Source organism: Urocampus carinirostris, chromosome 7 (genome assembly GCF_059441175.1).
Source record: "Urocampus carinirostris isolate Australia breed hairy pipefish chromosome 7, RoL_Ucar_1.0, whole genome shotgun sequence".
In the NCBI taxonomy this organism is placed as follows: domain Eukaryota; kingdom Metazoa; phylum Chordata; class Actinopteri; order Syngnathiformes; family Syngnathidae; genus Urocampus; species Urocampus carinirostris.
Window position 1 is genome coordinate 25,981,899 of NC_142355.1, and position 14,482 is coordinate 25,996,380.

The 14,482-nt window shown below is 38.9% G+C and overlaps 1 protein-coding gene across 1 annotated transcript in view; it reads left to right on the forward strand.

Moving 5' to 3' along the window:
- Nucleotides 1–1,465: 1,465 nt before the first annotated feature.
- LOC148362805 (A disintegrin and metalloproteinase with thrombospondin motifs 20) overlaps nt 1,466–14,482 on the forward strand; it is a 164,641-nt gene continuing 151,624 nt past the window's right edge. Inside the window, exons 1-2 of the mRNA XM_088340373.1 lie at nt 1,466–1,571; nt 3,211–3,581. Of these exons, the coding sequence (XP_088196499.1) occupies nt 1,481–1,571; nt 3,211–3,581 (462 nt within the window). The 5' untranslated portion in view covers nt 1,466–1,480. The remainder of the gene's footprint in view (nt 1,572–3,210; nt 3,582–14,482) is intronic.

The following is a 14,482-nucleotide window of genomic DNA, read 5'->3' on the forward strand; positions in this document are numbered from 1 at the left end:
CTATCATAGACAGAGAGAGAACGAGACCGATAGAGAGAGGGGAGGATAGAGACATAGGGAGAGGGGATTGGGTGAGAAGTAGAGATAGGGATTTGTGATCAAAATATTTCAAGTGCAGTTGCTTATTTCTACCTGACCAATTGTCGCTGGTTGTGAGCATTTGATTGATTATATTTTGTACAGCAGTGTTAAACGCACTTTATATTGTTAATCTGTTTACTTTTGTTGTGTGTAAATATTCTAAATACAGTAGCATATGTCTACTCGAACAGTTGTCTGACTGGAGATTGAGATGAATTCTGTAGAGTGAAACTCAATTTCATATTGTTATTCATTTGATTTTTTTACGTAAAAAAAGTACTTGAAGTACAGTGGGATATATTTACTTGACCCATACCTGTCGACCTCCACGGCTCCATGCCTGATTGATTTGCGGTTTTGTGATAGTCGGTCTTTACCGGATGGTACCCATAATTGACAAATTTGCGTTTTTCCGTACAGATTTGATTGGACTTCGTACACGTCTTAAAATGCATAATAAACGTACTTTGTTCGGCAAAAACGTACAGGTCGACAGGTATGTTGACCGGTTGACTCGGGTTGTAATGGTTGGATTTAAATTATTAAACCCACTTTACATTGTTTACTGCTGAATGATGTTTTATGATATATTTTAAGGTTTATTTTTGTTGCATTTAAAGTGTAGGATAATTCTGTTGCTGTTGAGGTGCAATGAATATTACAAGGTTCTATAACACTCTTACCCATCTGTTCTTTTATATTCAATTGACTTAAATACTGCTTAGAAAATTTCAAATTCTTTGTCATACATCTTCTTTTCAAGTAATGGAAATAGTTACTTTCTTTAAGGAACATGCCCAACACTGCTGATCAGAAGGATGATTCCACACATGGAGCTGTTGCAAAAATGCATCACATAGCCTCTCTCTCTCTTTCTCTCTCTTTCTCTCACTCTCTCTTCCTATCTCTCTCTCTCTTGCCCTCTCACCATTGGCTCTGTGAGGCCAGAGGGGGCGTTGCTTCATAGGTTTTGGTTCTGTGTGTGCGTGCACGCTCTCCTTGGGCTTGCACAGGGTGGTCGAGGAGGGGATGGCCGAGGGAAAGCACACTTGGCACCGCTCCCTCCTTTCACAGTACACTCTCTAGTTTGCACCGGCCGGCTAACTCCCTGCAAGGGGAGGACAGACAAGTGTGCGAGCGTGTATTTGGAGAGGTGGGATGCGTGTGTCATAAAATACATAGTCCGGCTTGTTACTTACTTTGTAGGGGGACCAGTGGGGGGAATGCAATGAGCCGCGCGCAAGTCGCAGGTCTTGCGCTGCAGCGAAGAGTCTCCGAGGATCCGGCGAGTCTCCGCTGCTGAACGGCCGGTCTGGGGGACTAGGCGAGCTGGGGGGAAGCTGGGGGAGGGAGATCTCGAGGAAAAGGGGGCCGACTGGATTGCACCGCCGTGGGAACCATGCAGTTTGCAATCTGGCTGCTGGGACTCGCGTGTCATCTGTCAGCGCTCGTGCGGCTCGCCGCGCAGTACCGGTTGCACCCAAAACAAGGTATGCACGTTCGATTCCGCTATGACAGCGATCAGTGGTGGGCTCCATGCTGAAAAAAAGAAATGAGTTATAGTTACTATCTAATTTAAAATGTAACACCGTTACCACATGTATTACGGACGCCCAAAAGAAGCACGTTCCTTGGCTTGTGCAATCTTGAGAGCTGGCACACTAACACAACCGAGACACTCTATATCAATTTTGTCTTTCGTCTTCAAACCACTCTAAGAGTCCATACTGCATTTCCGGGTAATGTCCAGGACCCTTTCTTTTTTCGGGTCGCATCACAGAGTACCAGTTGGACCCAAAACAAGGTATGCAGGTTCAATTCTGCTGAAACGCAGCCGAGAGTATGACAGCATTCAGTGTTGGGCACATTATTGAAATCTAATTAGTAAAAGTAAATAGTTACAGTAACTAGTTACTTCATTGAAAAAGTAATTGTGTTAACCCCTCTCCACCATAGTAGGTTTCTCCTATTATTTTGATTTAATGTAGTCTAATTTTAATGCTATTACTGCTAAAAAATGTTTTGTATTTCTTTTTTTATTAATTTCAAACCAGTACGATAATTAAGGTTAAATTTATATCTTTTTCAGTGCTCCTAATTGAGTTTGTATAAGATGATGAGTTTTCAGGTGTAGAATTTCATCCACTCAAATGTTAAGATAAACCATGTCAAAAATAAAATATTGTTTCCCATTGTTTGTAAAGAAATGTGTTATTCTTGGAAACGATCCAATGTCATAAGGTGGGTTACTAAAGTAGGCCGAATGATAAAAGTATAACACTGAAAAACTACAGTGAGCTAAACATTTAACTGAACATTCTTTTACGCATCCTGCCTGAAAGCCAAACTGATTTCAAAATCCCTGTCCTACACCAACCTGGGGAAGCAACGATCCCTCATATTTCTTGGCTTGTGCAATCTGGAGAGCTTGCTGACTAGCACAGCCAAGACACTCCATATCCATTTTGTCTTTTGTCTCCAAACTACTTGAAATTTCCTTCTCCATTTCTGTGGATGTTCAAGACGTTTTCTTTCTTCATGCATGCCGTATTGCGGAAATAATTTTAAAAACAAAAAGACCAAAATTCAGTAACTTTTTACGGTAAATTCTGTCCTCACAATGGCCCCATAGATTTTGTTTTTCCTGTATAAGCTGCGCCCCGTCCCCACGCCTACCATTCGCCAAGTATGCGCATATAAACATGGGGTCACACTGATTTCAGTATTTTAAGTTATAGTTTTAAATACAGCTTGGAAGTGAATATATGCGGTAGGGAGAATATCAGAATACCAGTAGGGAGAAATTATTCTGTGCTTGATACGACACCCCCATAACTGTATTCAGTTGTATTTTGGAGCCACATATAGACATGCCCACCTTTCTTCTGGGTTGTATTCAGCATTGTGATGTATAGTCTGTGATAAGCGAAGGAGGAACTGTCAAAGAACAGAAGACATAATTCATGGTCTGCTTTTAAAATGTAGTGGAGTAACTCACCATGTTGTAATGACAGTCGAATTACAATATTTTTCTAATAACGCATTACAGTACTTAGTTATTGCATTTCAGGAACGTGTTCCTTTGTAATGCCTGATACTCCCAACACTGACAGCGATCTCTCTTTGCAGAGCACTTTGTCAGGAAGCTGTCATTATATGAAATCACCAGCCCGGTGCGGGTCAATGATTTCGGAGAGTCCTTCCCGCAAGCGTCGCACTTCCGGCGCACACGCAGAAGTTTGCACAACGAACCGTCCCCGTTGCAACGGCATTACCAGATTGACGCGTTCGGGCAACGCTTCCACCTCAACTTGAGCGCAAGCTCGGACTTCATCGCGCCCGCCTACGAGGTCACTCACTTGGGAGCGGCCGAGGGCAGCCCGGCCGAGGGCAGCCTGTCTGGGGGCGAAGAAGTGGCCGACATGCGCCACTGCTTCTTTCGAGGACACGTCAACTCCAAGGAGGAGCAGCCGGCGGTGTTCAGCCTGTGCACCGGCATGGTGAGTGCCCACTTTCAACCCCCCGCCCCTTGTTGCAAACCCATTTGCACTCATGCGTGACGCTCAGAAACCGGCAGTGTGTGATAGGTAGTTGGAGTGCAACAGGTTGCCTACATCATTGCACACACATCAGTTTAGTATCTGTTTTATTGAAAAGTAACACTGCACTTGAGGCGTGCATTGCAATAACTAAATCTTACCCCATTGGCAGAAAACATCTATTTGTTTAAGTGTATTTTTCACTGCTAAAGATTTTTTTATTTTGCTTTTATTTTATACTAATATGATTTTTGTACCTAAATTAAGCAATTTATTTTATCTTGGAGATGTTCAATCATTTTCAGTTTTTTTTATTGTCTTAATCTTCTAGAATACATTTTGTAACATGCACCAAATTATTTGCCTTATGAATTGCTTCGATGCTAATTTCAATCTCGATTTTTTTTCATTTCATTCAAGAAAGAAGATAAACAGTTACGTCTTAAATATCGTAACTTCCGGAGTAAAATCCACAACTTTTGTCACACAATTTCAACCCCTGGGCAGAGATGCGGCTAATGTATGCATTTCTTTCAATGACAGCCAGGGGGTGGCTGGTGAAAAAAATGTAATAATGACACAGGTGGTGTAGAGAAAGATCACAACCGCCAACAAGCAGCATAAGAGTGGTTACATATTTTGTTACATGGGCAAAATTAGCTACTGTAATCCCTTTATTAAGGGAATTTTCACAATGATTTTATTATTTTATTAGAGAAACAAGACATAAAAATATTCATAATGTGAGCAAAAATAGGATGAATTAATTACAAAAATCTTTCAAATTGCTAAATAAAAATTGTAATGATATTTCTTCTTATTTTATTCAACAAACAACAAAAAAATGTCTTAAAAGAAGAAAACAGATACTCAAAATGAGATTTCTCCCAATAGGGTAAACAATATTTTTTGCAGAGTACCGTACAAAGATAAACAAAGCATCATAATGGCTGCAGTGAAGAGTTATCCCTAAGGGTCTTAGCGGTTCCCATGTATGTCTCACAACTGACAAGTCCTGGGTTTCAGTATCCAAACCACCTGTTCCTCTGGGCTAGATATACTGGTATATGTCAGCTCACCCGTGACATTATTGAAAAACACAGAAAAATAAGTGTGTTGAATGTGCTGTTAATTTGAGCAGAGTTTGGGTTTAGGGTGCTTTTGGTGGAAGGCTCATGGGACCTGTATCCCAGTTAAGAGGTCACAAGTCTGATTTGTAAGCAAAGGTGCATCTGAGATGCATTTTTATGGTCTATCTTGTTTAGTGTGTGGCTTTGCAAAACCTTACGCAACTGTCCATTGATGTTGTGTTATCTTCTACCCCCACCAAAAGAAAAAACAGTGACCCTAAGCTGGAATCAATCAAGCCGAGATTCCAAACTCCACCCCTATTGATTGAAACACTAAATGTATTTTAGCAGTTGTATGGAGAATGTGTCACACCTAAATCTGATGCGGATGCAGGTTTCGTTTAGCTTACTTTGCTCTGTTACACGAGCGTATCAAAATGTACAGTTCAGATTACAAAAATAAACATATTGTCCGAAGTATAGATCATCCCAATTGAGCTTTGTCGGCTATGCAAAGTCAGCGATTAAAATCATCATAATTATTCAAATAACAAGCATTTTTTCACATTTTATTTTCAAGCAATACTCCAATAGAGTTTTGACCAAATAAACTGAATTAGTTACACCCAAAGTTCATGTCTGTACAACAGAATAGAATAGTGTCATGATTACCAATGTGAATCACCTGTGCCCGCTCATTTGGCACCAACCGCTGCGTTCTCTGATTGGCTCCCTGTTCCTATTTAAACCCAGTCCTGTCACTGTCCCGTTGTCAGCCCGTCTGCAAACCTCTGTTGATACAAGGCAAGCCTTTTTTTGACTCTGACTCCCGCCTGTCCTGTTTTTGCTCTCGGTTGTCTCCGGCTTCGACCTGTTTTGATCCCGACCACGTCTGCTCCCCTGTCCCGGCTTACGACCCATTTTTGATCCCGACTACGTCTACTCTCCTGTCCTGGCTTACGACTCGTTTCCGACCCCGTCCACGTTTTTTGCTCTCCCTTTCCCGGCTACCGATCTGTTTTTCTGTCCCTGACACCGCCATCGCTCGCTACGGAATATCCACTTCCGTATTCCGATCACAATCCGAGTGCAAGAGCGACTTGCTTCCCGCGCCCAGCGAACACTGGATTATGGGCGCAGCCCTTCTGCTTTCTTTCAATAAAACTTGTGGTAAACCTTACGCAATTGGGTCTTGATTCCGTTCTAGTCGTGATAGAATAGAATAGAATAGCCTTTGGAGCGCTTTTAGAAAAAGGTCACCTCAGGACAATTGAGTGCTTTACAGGATTTTTGAAATGAATTAGTTCTGCGTATTTTTGCGGTATTTGAGCACCACTTTAAAGGGACAGTGCGTATAACCTAGTGGTAAAATGATTAATTCATTAAAAAAACAATGTTGATTTGAATGATTGGTAAAAATACATAAACTATAATATAATGGTGCATTCTTTTCAAATACTCATTGGTTGAGAAGTTTGTATTTATTCTCATAACAAGAGGCATGGTTAGAGGGAGCTGACCTGATTGAATGCCATCTTAGTACCACGAGTAGCCCCAAAAACCTTGTGAAAGGGTGGGCAAAACAATGAGAATAAAAATAGTGCGTTTTGGTCATTCTGAGTCTTGGTAGTTTATATTTATCCTTTTGCTTTTTAGCAATCATTTCTGGTTTTACAATCACAATATCGCAATATCTAGGGGTCAAATATTACACAGTGACCCTTTAATAGCGCCATTACTCTCAAACCAATTGGAGAACTGTCTACAGTTTGCAAGCAATCCCATCAGGGGGACAACCACGTGTGACGCCATTAGGGAAATAGAGTTTGTTTCCTTCATAAAATGTCGATCTTAGTTAAAGGAGGATTTCATTCATGTCTTTCACCAAAATCCAAAAACTGCCACGCTTGTTTGCTCTCGCTCTAAAAGTAGGCTTTATGGCCATTCCATCTGTTGACAAGTTGTGCCGCCAGAATGGCCTTACACTACATATGGTTGTGTACAATTGTAACATTTTTTTGCTGTGGGATCAGAAAATGAAATGGAAATATCTCGAAAAAAATCTGCCAATACACATAAGGTTTTTTTAGCGAGTTAGCTGGAGTTTTCTTTTGTTTCTGTACTACAAATCCAGATTGATTTGTGGCATCAAAATATCTCGGATCAGGGAAAAATGTCACCTCAGAACAACATTTGGAATCTTTTGTGTAATATTGCCCACTAGATTGCTGATGACTACAATTGTCAGGTAAGGAGATTGTATATGCTAATTTGGGAGCTTCACTTTGAAGTTGTTCTAAGTATTTTGTGATAGTACACGAAATCAATCATATCATCGCTGTCCTGTGGAAAAACACATTTTTGCCTGTATGATACTGTTCACATTGGGAACATTTCTTATTGGCTTTACTATGAGGGAAATTCTAGTGGCAGTGGATGCTTCTCCACAGCATCTGATAAGCAAGGAAGGGAGATGACTTCATGGGTCACATAAGGCCCGAGGGCATGGCAGCTTTGACCCCTACCACTCCCACCGGATCTAAAGTTTTTGGCGCGCCCCCTGTCATGCAGACAGCGATACCCCAGGCAGAATCCCTATTGGTGACAGGATCCTTATTTTAGACCGCCACACCTTGTACTGTACCGGGGTCGCGTTTACAGTGGATATAAAAAGTCTACACACCCCTTTTTTAAATGCCAGGTGGTTGGGAATTATAGAAACTACATCAGACTATGTAAGTTCTGAATGTTTTGCATTCCGTGACCTTACTGACCAAAAGTTACCTTTTAGGGTATTATGTAAATATATAAAGCTGATGTTATGTGGTTGCATAAGTGTTACACTTCTTTACAGGGAGTGTGACTGTGTGCTAAATTCAAATTCAAACTTTTGTTGAGTGACAGTTAAAATAATGAAAACAGGACAAAGTTTAGCTTTTCTAGTAGACATTTCTTGGCACTGTAGCAGTCGCCTTATTATATTTTTGTTTTGTATTTTACCTTTTTCAAGGAGTTTATAATTGAAATTTTGAAAAAAAGTTAAAGCAAATACAGAGGAAGTGATAAATAATACCTATTTTTTTATTGGGCATGCCATTATGTTTTTTTACACATCAGGTAATCTCTATTCATTATTTTTTTACTTACACACTTTTTTGACCTTAGATAATATATTTTCAGGTTCTGCTCGGAAATGTTAAAGAAGTACACGTAATATTCATTGAAATTATTATTCAGAGTAAGCTTTTTCCAACAAAATATGTGTTCCACAAACAGTTTTTTAAAATACATTATAGTAATTTAAATTCTTGTTCAAAATACGTGTTTTGCACAACAGAGAATTGTATTTAATTTCTTTATTTTAATTGTTTTTCAGCATTTCAAACTTGATTTTATGGACAAAAATAGGATAATGATCCTAAAAACAAGTTAATCATATAAAGTGGCAAATAACAGTTTGCAATTTGGGTTAACGTTTTTTTTTTTTTTTTTATGAAGAAAGAAAAATAATAACATTTATTAAAAAATATCTGCCAGTGGGACAAAAACATTTTACTTATACAGGTGAATATTTGACCTGAATTACGACATTTTCTATAATTTTGTTACTAAGCATATATCGTTTTAAAAAATAAAAGATTTCATTTTTATTTTGAATACATTTACATATTAATATAGCCACCGAATTAAAAAAAAAAAGTTTTTACCTTGACGTACACGATAAAAGGATCCGCCACATTATTCCTTATATTTATTAAATACTAGTCTTTTGTAGCAGAATGCGTATTTTACACTTTTAACTTTGGGAAAATTGGGACTATCTCTGCCTGAAAATGTCCCAAAATATACTTAAAGAGGGGGCAAATCATACCCAATAGATTATTCCACTGTCAGACATTCAGAAAAAAATTGGAACCTGTCAGAACCAGAAAGGAAACAGGACCGAATCGCGTGACATTCTCACACAAGCCTTTATTTTACGGGAAATGGGGAGTCATGCACGTTAGGCAGCCGGTCTGGCGTTGAAAGACAGGAAGCCAGAGACCGACGAGATCAATTGTAATTGCCCGAGTTGATACCGGACAGATGGGGTCGATACTGGAAAGGACGGGACAGACAAGATAGATAACGAATCAGGATATCGAAAAAAAAAAGGAGAAACTAGACGGGAACAAAAACTGGAGAAAATAACAAACAGAACAAAAATAGACGGAAACTAAACTGAGTCAATTGGGCACCATGGCAACAATGACACACACAGGTGCGGTCAATTGGGCGCCATGGCAACCATGACAGAACCATCCAAACAAATTGCATAGATTAATGACTAAATAAGAAATTAAAACAATGGGAAACACATTTTCAGTGCATTCTGAGGTATCTTATTTTTGCCCAAGTTATTTCGAATTCCTGTCAAACTGTCAAGATTGCGCTTCAACTCTCCAGATGAAGAGGTTGTAAAGCAGGAGAGAAGAGACACTCCACAAAGTGATTTCCTTGTTTGCAATGCTATTTAAGACCTGAGGTATGCTAAATTGATCGGGCTAATCAGCCTTTAATTGCCTCTCTGCCCAACTTGATGAATGATCCGCTTATCCAAACATGTTTGCATCCTTTTCCAGCAATCTTTGTTGCTTATCCGCATCATCACTCATTGAGAATGACAGCACAATGGAGACGGCACCAGAGGCTATTGGGTCATAAAAGTGTCCCCGTATCTGATCACTGGAGCTTGATGGTTTGGCTACATTCTTGTCAGGATGAGGTCATTAAGGAATAATTAAACCCTAAAACAAAAGGCCCAAAAGACGTAGGTCCCCCTTTTTTTACCCGGTGTTACTCGACACTGAGTAATGGCCTTTTTTTAGGACAAGCCACATCGGGCCCCGAAAGAGAAGACATGACCTGCTAGTAAAAGTCTTGGCTCCTTCTCGTCGTGGGAAAAAAGGCTTGCTCCCGGGAGATGCTAACTACCTGGCATTAAAGAAGTGTGTTGCAAGTTGGAAAAGTGACAAACGAGGACACTGTCGTTTTGCAAAGATCAAGCTCTTTTGTCAGACGGGTTTACTGTCACTGAATTTTTTCGGATTTAAGAACTTTAAGTGTCAGCAATTTTTGCTGTATGTAGTTACTGTCTAACTCGGGGGTAAGCAACCAGCACGTCGGGGCTTGGATGCGGCTCTTCAGCGATCCATAGTGGCTTTCCAGTTGTGGTTTATGGTCCAATATTGAAGCATAAAAATGACGGACATTATATAATATTTCCATCAAAATCTTTCAATGATGGAAAATTTGGGGTTTACGTAACCTAAGCAGATATTCCCTTAAACCAAGTTAATTGATCGGGGTCATGTTAGATCAGGCTTTTACACCCACTGGTTCGGGTCGTGCTGGATTTTGTTTAGGCCCGATCTTACCTCTAATATACCCAGTATACAGTATGTTGACTACCTTGTAAGGCTTATGTAAAGCTTTGAATTTTTTCTGGCTCTAAATGTAGGGTTTTTTGGGGAGGATTTCTTTGGTCTAATATCGCTCTTTCATTATTACTATTTCAACGAAAACGGTAGCGTAACACATTGACATATGATATACCCAGGCTACCCTGCAAAAAAAACTAATTGTTACACCATTGCCAGAAAACTTTGAACATTTTAAGTTTTTTTCCCCTTATTCTAGGAGATTTTCTTTGATTGGCGAATAAAATACAATTACATTTATGGGAAGCAAAATAATTTAATCTAGCATCTCATCTCATCTCATCAGCCGTACCGCTTTTCCTCATTAGGGTCGCGGGGGGGCTGGAGCCCATCCCAGCCATCTCCGGGCAGTGGGCAGGGGACACCCTGAACTGGTTGCCAGCCAATCGCAGGGCACACAGGGACAGACAACTCATTCGCTCATTCAAACCTAGGGACAATTTGGACCGGCCAATTCACCTGAAATGCATGTTTTTGGTCTGTGGGAGGAAACCGGAGTGCCCGGAGGAAACCCACGCAAGCACGGGGAGAACATACAAACTCCGCACAGGAAGTCTGGAGCTGGATTTGAACCCACGACAGGTTCCCATGACATGAACTGTGCCGCACAAGCGCTAACCACTGCGCTGCCGTGCTGCCCTTAATCTAGCATTTGGTAGATTATTTTGATCATTTTAAGAAAAAATACATCTAACTAAATCAGGAAAAATTACATTAAATAAGCAACCGTCTACTGGCTGCTTGTTAAAATAATTTTGCCTATGTAAAGTATACATTTGCTCATTTACCTCGAAAAACAAGCTATAATGTCATGAAACTAAGAAAATACAATTAATAAAAAGGACATTTTCTGCCAATGAGGTAATAATTTTTGGCAGTGTAGCAGGCATATATTCTTTATCCTCCTGAAATAATCCTTACCCCCACAATGTCTTCTCTTGGACAATGCGCATACATTTTTCAAATGTTGTCATTAAACTTCTAAATCAAAGCGCCTTTTAATTGTTTGGGGTAAAAGACCCCTGCTTCAAACCCCCAGACCCAAACCACCTAAGTCCACTTCTTTAGGCAATAAAGTCCAATTCAGCACTCACTTCTGAACAGCAACTTTTTGTCCCTCCCACCTCTTTTTTGTGGCTCTGAAATGTTGAAAACACTGTCACCCCACCACCTTACATCCACTTGACAAAGCAGTTTTCTGTTCCAGCACTCCAAGTTAACTGATCATAGATAGTGATTTACAAGATAGGTAAACATTTACTAATACTCACTATATATAAATCATTGTTTTAAGATCCCTTTTCATTCAAAGACCCATTGTGTATTTCATAGTACCACTTAGGGGTGTCAAGATAAACCTGACCTTTTTTAAAGACTTTTAGAAATTTGTAATTATGTATATGACATAACCTGAGAAGCCCTTTGAGAATCTGACAAGTTTGGCCGCCATCTTACGATTACGGAATCCCGAATTACCATTTTGCGAAGATAGTTGGTCCCAGTGGTGTTTTCAGCAATTAACAGCCACTTATCTTACACAGCTAAGCCCCATATGTGGTAGTCAGTGTGGCTTGAGATTCAGACATCTGGCACATTTTTTCCGCTCCTTTCTCTAGCCACTTGGCTGCTAGCTGTTATTGTTTTTTTTTTTAGCTAATCTTTGTAAAGAAAACTTGGTACATAGATGGTCATGCATTTAACTTTGCTGAGTTCTGTGATTAGGTTTTTTTCTTGCAATCTTTTACTGGCGTTTTAAGTAGCTTTGGCTTCAGCCTACTTCCTTTGAGCACGTGTTTAAGTATTGTATTCTTGTATTGTACAGTTGTTTGTGTGCAAATAGTATGTTTCCTTCTGTCATTTAATGATTGATGGATTTTTTTCATTTTTATTTTTTTACTAAATTAAAAAGCCACAAAAAGGCTTCTCTCACTACCTGTTAAGGTTAGCCACTAAACCACCTCTGACCAACTCCAGCTATTCTCTCTTTTCAGCCGCTCCAGGTTTATACAGCTCAGTTGGTCTTTTATTGTGGCTTGTTGTAATTAAAACGGTATTTTTTGGGCCTTGAGTTTTGCGGAATTAACTATTTTAATACAGGATTCAACACAAACAAAACAAAAAGTGAAAAGTGCAACAATTCAATCAAACTAATTCAAAGCAGTCCCATATTTTAAGCGCAAACAAATATTTCTGTCAGAATCAGGTTTTGTTTTAGGATTGTGCAGAATAAGTTGTTGGAGGAAGGGAAAAACGTTGTTGTTTAAGTATGTCTCAAAAACTCCGTTGAAGAAAAATGAAAATGAACGTAATAGCCTCAATAACCTCAAGCAAATGCTGATCCTGACAAGTGTTTACAAGGTCAAAAATGATTGCAGCCAAATATGCTTGTGGTTGCTGCCTTGAAAACGGTAAATGCTTTTGGACTCGTTCTACTCTGCTGACTCTAGGGAGATTTGTCAGTAAACAAGGAAGGTCGGCATACTTCAAATACACTCAAATATATATATCGGTCTATTTGCCACTTGAGGTAGAAAATTGTTGTGGTTAACTTAAAATATGGAATAACCCAACTTCTTTTTTTATACCCACTAAATTCAATTTCAACCAACAAAGTACTACCTCTGGAATTATATTTTGTATTTTCCAAGCCTGTGCCACACTGTTGTGTAAGTAAAATACAAACAGAAAGTAAATTCAGTTTCCAGTTTTTCGATTCAACTTCCAGTTAGCTTGACTACTTTCTGTAGTAAAGTACTTTGATTTGGATGTTTTGCCAAAATTTTCAGTCCGTGTGTTTAAAAAAAGAGCAAAACTATGTTGAGATGTAGATGTTAGCCTAAAGTTAGTTTGGCTAGCTACTGTCTGCTGGTCACAGGCATTTAAGAGTAAGTCTCTTGTTATCTAAAAATTCTGTGAGTAAGGTCATAATACGTATAATTTTTTGCTCTGAAAAATGTTAAATAACAGACAGTAGCTTTTTATGCTACCACCAATCAAGTGAATCTTTTCGAACTCTTCGGTTTTTTGTATTCTCTGTTTTGTTTTGTTTTTGTCGCTCTGATTGAGAAGAAGTTAAGTTTTACGTCAGCTCTGATCTAAGTTTTTTTTAAACTTTTAATTTCCTTTAAATTGGTCCAGTGTTTTTCGTCTGGGTTGTCTGAATTTTCATGCCGAGTGTCTTACTTCGTCTATTTGAGAAAAGTTATTGTTGAATATATGTTAGTTTGAGCATTTAATCTCATTTAGTCAGTCCATCCAATTGTAAGGATGCAATACCGAGATAACGTAAGTATGTTAGCTTCTTGTGCTAACAGTCATTCGGCCTAGTACAATATGTTTTTCACTTTTTTAAAACAGATCCAGATCCAGTGTTTTTTATGTGGATTTAATGACATTTCTGCAACAAAACCCATCTGATGGAAATCCTATATTTGAATTAGGAAAATGTTAGCCTCTGATGCTAGCTGCCGTCCACCCAACTATGTGTTTTACTTGCTTTAAACATTTTGGGAAGGGAGAGGATTGTCTAGATTTTCTGCGACAAATACATTTTTTTTTGTAGTCCATCCGTTTGAGACGAAGTACACTGCAAAAAAAATCCATTAGGAGAAAATGTTGCTCATTTAAAATCGATTATCTTCTTAGCAAAGGTAATTTAAGCTTGTTTTTTTGTAAAATAAGCACATGCATCGTTGAAATAAGCTAACTTAGCTGCAGGTTGGTTATTTTTGCTCATTTTAAGTATTTTCTAAACTTGAGTAGATAATATTTCTTAGAATAAGCAAACATCTTGTAGATAAGAAAATTCCCTTAATTTAAGGATTTTCTTTTGAGAAATTACTTGAAATATTAAAAAATTAAGATTAATCTCTTCTAATTGGGTAAGATTTACTTTTTTGCAGTGTAGTGTGGAATTTAGTACAGGTTAGCATCTCATGCTAGCTATTCTGCTCTTGCTCCTTTCTGGGTAGCTCAGCAAATCGTAAACATGATTAAGTCCTTGTTGAAAAAATGCCATAGGGACTTGAGTGTAGTTCATGCCTTTACAGTGAAGGATTAAATCGAAATTTTTGTAAAAAGGTTAAGATTTTCCTGGCGTTCAAAGTTGAAATTCAGCTTGGAGCCTGCTGCTGTGAGTATTGCTTGTTTTCCATGTGGTTTTATACTGTTTCCTGATGTCTGAAAGACACACCCTTAACAGACTACAGCAAAAAAGAGGGGTCAAAAATAGAATACAAAACATAATTGCAGTTGGTGTTTGAGAGGAAGTGGGTTATGGTATCTTCAAATACATACCATTTGCACTTACTAC